A 9,502-nucleotide genomic window follows, 5' to 3' on the forward strand; every position below is an offset into this window, starting at 1 on the left:
AAACCAGATCATGAACTGAGCGGATGCTGTCGAGAAGGGCTGTGGGAGGAAGAGGGTAAACCGAGGTAGGTTGTAATCTTGAGGGGGAAGTGAGGCTCCAAGTAATGATCAGAAGAAGCACTGAACGACAAGTTAGTGATGAGCCAACGTCACCGAGAAGGGCGAAGACTTACCAGTTGCTGGTGCTGTCCGACAAGTCGACCTGGTCCACACTTGGATAGAGAGCGGAACTGATGTCCGCTCATCCGTTGGACGTCATGTGTAGTATAAGATGAATGGAGACCATGGCGATCCAAGGCTAGACATATTAATACAAGGTCAATGTCAGAGGGAGAGGTAAAGAGACCTACCAATTGCTGGTGATCTCCGACGAGATCGTCTGGTCCAGACTGGGATAGAGAGCCGAACTAATGTTGGCTTCCCTCGAGTTTCCTTTGCTGAAGTGACCTTGCTTCTCGCAGTTGCGGCAAGTCACAGTGGAAGCCGAATGGGGATTCCGTCCGCTCTCCGATAGTCAAGCCACTAACCGGCTGATTAGTAGTTGGGTCGGTGATGACCAGCGAATCCCTGCTCTGCTGCCAAGATATATATAAAGTGCCGAGAGGGCAGGCCCCGTGGGGCTTCAATGCTGAGATCTGGTCGGGCAGTGGAAGGTATATATAGGAGAAGGAGGGTAAAGATGTTGGTGATATAAGGTAAGGATGTTGATGATGCGGACAGGGACTGTGGGTGATCTTGACGTCGGTCTCCCATCGGCTGACTTTGATATCATCACAGGCTTCCTGGTACTCTTTGAGAAGCTGACGGAGCTTTTCAGATCGAGACCAATGGAATGATGACAAGTCTAGCAGCGAGGAACATGTGAGCTCTGGCAAGCGAAAACTTCGGTGATGAAGTTGCCGAGATCGATGATGGGCGAGGTTGTACGCCAATTGTGTTATTTGCAGTTGAGACCTGTGGCTGAGAGCTTATAATCACCACACAGAACTTCGATGATTGAAGGGGCTGGTGTGTCGCAGACCCCCAAGAACCTTCTTGATCCTGACCATGTCGTGAAAATCATAAAATCGTCGATATCATAGGTTGGGTTTGGTGAGCTTAGATGAGGTTGCCCGGGTTGTCGTTACCAGTGGTGCCGAAGTCCTTGGTAGGGCCGCCATCAAAGATGCCATCTTCCACCTGGATGGCAGCGTCCTCAGCCGCTGCTTGCGATTGAGCAGAAGCGACCGTAGGACTACCTTGGGGGTAGAGCACGGTGGCATTTTTGCCCTTAGATCTTATGCCACGGGGTTGAAAGAACTGTTTAGGAGTTAGCATGTCGAGAACGAGGGGACTCTTTCGAAGATAGGTAACTTACGTCGATGATGTATTCGGCCTTCCCGGCGATTACATGAAATCATACCTGCCGAAGGACAGATGACAACATCATGCAACCACCGGAAAGACCGAGACATACCATCTTGGAGTCGCTCTCATGCTGCTTCTTGTGCAGGGCGCGGGCCTCGTCAGGAGTGACGCCAAAGTCAGTTGTTTGGGGCAACATGTGAGCGCCATACACAGTGCGACGTGCCTTACCATGACATGTTAGAATGAAAGGGGATGAAAAACGAGAGACCATAGCTTACTGCTTTCATGACTGCCGCTTCTTGTTCAGGCCCCGGAATGCAGGGCCGTAACTCACCCGCTTTGCGACGGGGGTCGAAGCGGCTCACCCCAAAGTTACCAAACAATTTCGACCAACCTGAGTCGAAACAAACAATAGGGTCTCCCGAGAGAGACGCCGACAGTTTGCTCGAAGGAGGTTGGCCGTCCTTGTTGGGGATGTTTCGGAGCATGATCTGTCAAGAGGTCAGGGCTGATTCTGATGTAAGGCAGGGAGATAGGTACTTACAGTTGTGCGAACATCCCCTCCCGCGACAAGCTCGTTGATGTCGACAATGTTGTTGAATGCTCAGAGCCACGGTGGCTCTTGACGGTGCGGCCCTACTGGGGCAGCCTGTCACCCAATGTGTTGGGGATGGTAAAGCGTGATCTGCCAAGAGGTCAGGCTGACTGTGATGGAAGACAGGATGATAGGCACTTACGGTGGTTCGGTAGTCACGTCCGGCAACGAGCTCGTTGGTATCAACGATGTTGTTGAGGCCTCGGGAGCCGCGGTGGCTCCTCACAGGGCGGCCCTCATGGGGCGGCCAGTCACCCAGTGTTGGGGATGTTTCGAGGCATGACCTGTCGTCAGGTTAGGACTGATTGCGAAGTAGGGAAGGGAAGTAGGTACTTACTGGGGTGCGGAGTTCACTGGCCCCTTCATCTGAGCCCGAGCAGATGGCATCGGTAGTCAAGATCCTCTTCTTCTGACGTCTCTGGAGACTTTGGCGACGACGTTATCCGGCACCATAGAGAGAAGATAAGAGTCTAGACTCTTCTATCCATGGTGCGAAGCCCACAAGAAGCACGGGAAATCACTTCGAAATAGTGTCTGGCTCGGGACACTTGCGAGTCATTGCAAAGAGCCTGGATGAGTGGTGAGTACGTGGGCTCGCGTGTCGGAGGGAAGTGAATCACTGAGTGAAATGAAAGGTAAAGGACCGTGTGTTTGGGGCAAGGGAAGAGAGGAGGAGATTTGGGGAGATGAATAACAGCAGCACAAAATGTTTTCGCGAGGAGGAAAAGAAGATTCCGTGACTCACTGTCCGTTGTTTGGGGCCGCGCAGGGCCTTGGCAGCGTCCTCGGCCTGCTGCTTCTTGTTGAGGATGCGAGCCTAGGCCCCGAGCCAGAAGTCTCTTGATGTTGGCGATATAGTATGTGTATATATAGAAGAAGGGGGGAGAGGGGAGAGGTGTGTTGGGGATAATGATATTTGGTGTTGTGGGATAAAAATGTTTGAGGATGAGAGAGGAAGAAAAGAAGAGATGGAGGAGAAATGCGAGGGGGAAAGATATAGCCACAGCAACCGAGCTGCGCCCACAACACCAGGGCTTTTGCCCTCTTCCACTGGCAACCGTGCTTCACTGCCACTGACAACAATGATATCACCCTCGAACTCACTAAGGAGACTGCTTGTGCAACCGGAAAGGAGCTTCAGTGGCCGTTAGTACGTTGTCTGCCCCCTGGGGAGACGTACGTGCACCTATCTAGTCACCGGCGGGCAGCTGATGCCCTGAACAGACCCCTCAACACGCCCCCCATGCTGTACTATTCTATTGTTTAGTTGTCTCAATGTGCATCACGGGATTATGACCTTTAAACAATAAGTTCACTTTGCTATTCTCCTCGTTATGTCATTTACTGGCAGGTCGACACTTGGGGATCCATGGTTGCACTCCTTGTCCATAGCTTTGCGGAGCTATTAGCTGGTTATCAAAGTGCTGTACTTGGCCCTTTTGTGCATAGATGTGGTTGCCAAGGTCGTTAGGTAAGAACACTCTCTGCACAAAGTCCCTGTTCGCGTTCAAGCACTGGACCCCAGAACACTCCCTGATTCTGACCACAAACCAACAGATACCGCCACCACTTCAACACATTGAACCTTTACAATCAAGACGAATGCCCTTCACAGAGTGTCGGAGTGGTATTTTGAAAGTCAGGATGATGCCCTCTCATTCGCCCCTCGGCCCAATTCATCCTGACCGAGGTACCCCTTATGACAAACAACACACATAATTGCCGACGTTTACGCATCCCAAATCGGGCTGGCTTGCACTTCACATGAGTATAGGCACCGAAAGAACAAGAAGAACAACTCAATCGAGGTATGAATCTCACTGTCGGCTATTGCGAGCTCCCCTACCACATTGGCCACAACCAAGGGATAAGCAACAGCGGCAATGACAGCAGCAAAACACCATCAAAGCACCATCAGTCGCCTCTAATCACCTTCCATGCAAGATCGCGGCATATCATTTCATCGCTGGCACAAGAGCGGCCTCCCCCCCTTTCCACATCGCCCTCCGACCTTGACCAGCTTCGGCTCTACAAGATATGTGGCATCAGGCCGCCTGATCAAGGCAACTGAAGGCGTACAAGCCCTTCAATCTTGCATCAAATTGATTCAGTGTTGGTCGAGCGCTGCTCAGTTTCATCATGCTGGACACAGAATCACACGCCCGCAGCTCCATGGAAGACTTGGACACGGAGGCTTTGGTAAGATTTACTTCACTCGCGGTACTAGTTGGTACTAATTCGAAGCCGCAGGGCTTCCTACCTCAGTCGCGGCTTTCTTAAAACCAGTTTCTGATGCTGACCTGAATCCAAGGGCTTCCGAATCAGAAGTGACATTTCTGCAACTTACATCAATCTCATACATGAACGATCTCAAGTACTCGCGAAGACCGGGAAACTCCAGCTTTCTGGAGAGGCTCTGTATCATGCGGTGTCTTGTGCTTTGGGGCGGACCGTGGTGTTGGCCTGCAGCAGACAGTAGCGGATGATGACCCTTGGATGCCGAGGCGGGCAGTCTCTGAAGGTAAACTGCTTCTTGAAAGAACCTACAAGTACCTTGGAAGCTCATGAAGCTGTTATGTTCCCATCCCAGTTGGACCGTAAGGCGGACTTTTCTGCAATTTTATCGAGTGCTGCTACTACGCGCCGACATCCCCACAAGTACACCAACAATCACTATAGGTCCTTCGATGGAGATCTCAGGTAGTCCTAGTCTCCCTCTTGTAGAAGTAGCATTTGTGGAATGAATTGATCAACTGAGTGTTGAGTGAAGATAGTTCAGAAATTGGTACTTCCGGTAAACAGGGAGGCACGTGTTCTCGTTAAAGAATTGCATGCAAAAAGGTTCCCCCCGATATACAAAACCAGGTATCCATGTTGTGGTGCGGAATTTCTCGAACTCTTCTCATTGACTGCTTTGGCTCATCGATCTCCATCCATCCATCTTCTAACAAGTCATGCCCGAGTCTACTACCAACACCCCACCCAACAAACAACCTTGCGAAGGCAGCCCGATACCGCTCCAGGCACTCGCGCCTTGAAGTCCAACCCAACGCCCTCTTCAATGAAACTCTTGCTCGACTCAAGATTTTGGCGACATGCGCGGAAAGGGGGTGCTTGTGATATCACGACAACGAGTCTCCCTTAGCGACCAAGGTCAAAGAAACTTGAACATTCATTATCACTCTAAAATGTCAGCTGTGGTCAGGGACTTGAGTTGAAAATACATGCCGACTCGCTACTAATATTCTCCTTTCGCATTTCTGCAAGCCGTCGCCTTTGAAGGAGGCACATGTCCGCCAATATACAGCGACCGCCATCAGTAAGGGGGCTCACCATAGAACATGATATGGCGCTTGAAGGAGGGCCTCATATGTGGCTCATCTTTCACCTCCGACTCTTGCCAACAGAAGTCCTCAAAAACAGGTAGGCGGCCAGCTCTGGATCATGTTCAAAACACATTCTTATTGACCCTCTGCGCAGAGCAACACTCGGCCTGATTGACAGCGACACTACTTTCGAACAATACACCCAAACGACTACGATACAACGATCTCAGCCCTATCTGGCGCGAAGTTTAGATACGCGAGGATGCCAACTAGTCCACGGCAGAGATGAGCCAGTACGCTCAGAGTCCCCAAGACGATGGCCATCAACTCGGTCAAAGGCGCCCAAGGCCCCTAGACTTCATTCGGGCCTGGACTGTGGGCGCTTTTCAGAAGGGATGATATCCGACATGTCACATCTGCTTAGACATTGAGCTTTTGAAGAGTAGCCGCTGCGTCTCCTCCCTCTGGGAAGAAACACGAGGCTACCATCATCACAACTCACGGCCCAAGCGACGACTTTCCCCCATGCCCTCTGCTAACCTGTCTCAGATGCGCTGTCGCCTCTGGAGCACCATCATGTCGGACGAGCGACGTCTCAGTACTCGATCTTACGACATCCCATTACACTTCCCTCAGTACAGCTTTACAGGTTCGGTCGTCAACAGCCCGCGGCTTCTTGGAGGTGGAAGGAAGTTGTTGAGCTTCACAAAGCCGCACTTTGACCAGCATGCATAGCAACATCTTCAACATCCCAACCACAAGCGCTTACATACCGCCATACCCGCTAAGAGACCCAATTCCGACAGCGCAATAAAGATTGATTGAACGGCTGCAAGAAGGAAGGGATCCTTGACAACAAGCCCATCTGAAAGGCGTTCAAGAAATCAACGCTCATCACCCCCTTGATGAATTGCAACACGGGTCAACGGTGGACATTGACACAAGAGACGACTGCAAGTTCGTCGAGAAAAATCCAGTTCCATACTCGATCTTCCCCATCCTCCTCCATGATGATGCCGAAAAGGGGGCTAGCGATGTGTCACTCCAACGCACACGACGGAAGCTTGGCATGTTGCTCCAGGCATGGCGACGGCTTGAAGGAGCGGAGACGCCATCGACGCGGCAATCCAACATAGCAATGTGTCAAGCGCCGCTGCGTCGACCAACTTGTGCTCATCGGAGCATAGCACACTAGCAAACAACCGCCTTCTAGAGCACCGGAGTCACTCATTGAAATCAAGTTCCAGACAACTGAGAACTGGCATTAAGAGAAGGGCACAGGTCAACCAAAAGCAGCAATGAAACACGACGGAATGAGAAGGTGACTGATCGTCAGGTATGGGGTCTCCTATCCCGACACAGAATCCCCCTTCACAATCGATCCACCTTTACGAGGATCAGGCTGGCTAAGTCTAATAGAGCGCTCTCCCACCAAAACTTATGTATGGTGAAACTGACGATGTCATCAATCTGATCAGGAATTGTACCAATGTCCCTGGTCTTCATAGTATTTCCACTCCAGGTCGTAACCAGCATCTATCATATCGCATCACCCGCGCCGCGCCCAATCCCAGCCCTACCGGCATCCTTTCATCCGCTTCACCGTGGCCAAGTAAAATGAGAGCCCGCGAGGCTCTGGTATCATCCGATGGGTTGTCAAGGGCTGGAGGTTCAGAAGATCCCGCTGCATAGCCTGCATTTTGATCGGGCTGCTCTGCTCCTCCTCTTCATAATCGTCATCCTCAATCGTCATGTCAAGATCCTCCTAAAACATCCCTAAAACGCTCACCCCGATGACCCCCCCGATCGAATACACCATCGCCAACAATACCGCAAGAGACATGGCACAGCATTGACTCAACCGTTCAAGAATGAGGTTCTTGGGCTCCACATCCTTCACCCCAATGATCTCTCGGATGTCTACCTCCCAGTCAGCGAGACCATCAATCTGCTGTCCTTTCCCAAAACAGGGATCATCAAGATAAGCGCCGTGGAAGAGGGTGAAGGTACGGGTGTGACGGGAAAGGGGTTCGACGATGTATAGCGGTTACGCGCTCAGGTGGTGAAGTGTCAGACATCTTGCAAAGGGCCAGATAGTATTTCCAGGCTTGATACGAAGGGTAGAAATTATGAGAGAGTGTTTGTGACATGAAGTACATGTACAAGGTTGTAAGTTATGCGCGCGGCTGTTCTGGCCAATCGTGTGTTCAGGGGCGGCAATTGAATAGAGAACCACAGACTACATGTCCTCTTGTCAACCAATTTGTTCATGAAACAGATCGAAACCCTATCTCTTTTTAAGTGTCTAAATAATGAATGAAGACAAATTCCAGTGAAATCTCACTTCGAGGCGGTTACATGACTTTCACAATTCCCTAGCTGTAATTCCGGCGTAGATAACCTTCAGAGTTGAATGCGAACAAAAAGGAGGCAGGGTGAGATCTTGGAGCATTTTCATTTTGCATTAGTATTTGAGGTTTGGAGACTTCATATGGACTGTCTAGAAGCGGTTTGTACATGAATAATTTATTCTGTTGCAAAATGGACGACAAATACATGACTTTCTGCTCATCGTCAACCTACCCTAAAGATTGAGATTGCCCAGCATGTGTCTCCTTCTCAAGCAAAATGCATCTACATCGTCGGTCAAATAAGCCATGAGAATATTTAAATACTTGAACTTGGCAGTTGATCACAATTCACGGATAAAATCCTGAGTTTATTGCTGTTTTTATACAGATGCATCATCGATTTTGACCCCGCCCATTTCGCTACCGACGCTCCTCCCAACATTCTGCCACAACATCACGACGGACGAATAAGCCGACTTGCCGCCCCCAGAACATCACATTACGCTGCGGATCATGTTACATCTTCAAAATGCTCCAGCTGCTGGGACGTTGAGGCCTTCCCCAGTACGCACCAAGGTGAGCTCCCAGGTTTTCCTAAGTTCGCTTGACTTAATGACGACTCTAGCGACTCTCACCATTTTCGTGCCCACATTGCAACTGTGTCTTGACAAGCTGATGGTGACCTCCACAATCTATCAAGCGACTGATCCCGACAGCGTCGCCGACCATACTGTCCCTCCATTCCCGCCCTTCCGCTCGATGATCCAACCTCCAACTTGAACAAAGTCCAACACTGAAGGTAGCCTGGGAGAAAGCTAAGCAATCTACCGATGACTTCAATGGAATCCTCATCTGCATTCGGAACATGGACATGAGCGACGGTATTTTGTCATCATCTCTCAGCGGTAAGCCCCCCCCCCCCTTTTGATGTTGAAGCAATGTGCCCCGAAGAAATCGTTGCAGGCTTGAACAATTTCTGATTCACCTACAAATGTCTCTATGCCTTCGCCGCGCGGTGTAAGCCACAGTCGAACCCTTCTTTAGAGAGAAGGGACCAAGCTCAACGGAGTAGTCAGAAAATTGCGTTCAGTCGGACGGTAGCTATGAATATCTCCCTGGAAAATGAAAAGGACAAATATACGATTCCGCGTCGCCACGGGCCAAAGAACGTGAGATAACTGAAGGTTCGGATGAAAGATGAAGGAGGACAACGACGAAGCGGGAGACATCATAGGGAATGAAATCGAGTCCTGGAGCAAGACTCCAAGGCGACGTGAAGTTTGTTGATATCGTCGGCGTGAGCAAGGGAATGATGACGTAAAGGATGGTTTCGCGTTTACTTCTTGAAACCTATAGGCAAATTTATCTAAGAGAAAGACGTAGCAATTTCATGCGATCATGAAAAAAGACCAAGAACCAAAGTTCTCAGCGATTGGTGATGCTAGTGAGCGCAAGTACCACGGTTCTCGGGAGCAATCGAACATTCTACTCAGGTGCGAGACAGTCCAGCAAAACTACGTCCATATTCACGAAACCTTTTAAACCTAGACATGGATATGTTGCATGATCAATTGTAAGGAAGCTTGACCATATTCACCTTATGCAGGGAGTAATTTTACAGATGACTGACCTGGCCGCAAAGCGGCAAGACCACTGGCCTCGATCACAGCTTGGGATGCTCCTCGCGGCATGGGGCTTCTTACAAAACTCAAGTAGGACAAGATACCCAGGTACTTCCAAGCTCACTCAAGACCTCCCCAAGTCCCTTATTGGTAGCGAGGTCACTGTAAACTTGCCAAGGGTACTGGGGGATCACTGGCTGGTAAGAAACAAGACCTGGCCCAGCACCCCTCCACATCAATTGAAGTGACGGTCCGTTGACA

General features: G+C 50.3%; 1 protein-coding gene across 1 annotated transcript; it reads right to left on the reverse strand.

Moving 5' to 3' along the window:
- Positions 1-1,098: 1,098 nt before the first annotated feature.
- On the reverse strand, positions 1,099-2,329 carry FOBCDRAFT_195828 (uncharacterized protein; the record flags this gene model as incomplete). The annotated part of the gene is made up of 6 exons (XM_059608824.1): positions 1,099-1,299; positions 1,358-1,375; positions 1,457-1,570; positions 1,626-1,838; positions 2,085-2,226; positions 2,280-2,329. 6 exons carry the CDS (start codon positions 2,327-2,329, stop codon positions 1,099-1,101), a joined length of 738 nt encoding a protein of 245 aa, XP_059463956.1.
- Positions 2,330-9,502: the final 7,173 nt, after the last annotated feature.

The sequence above is a fragment of the Fusarium oxysporum genome, chromosome I (genome assembly GCF_013085055.1).
Source record: "Fusarium oxysporum Fo47 chromosome I, complete sequence".
NCBI classification, from domain to species: Eukaryota; Fungi; Ascomycota; class Sordariomycetes; order Hypocreales; family Nectriaceae; genus Fusarium; species Fusarium oxysporum.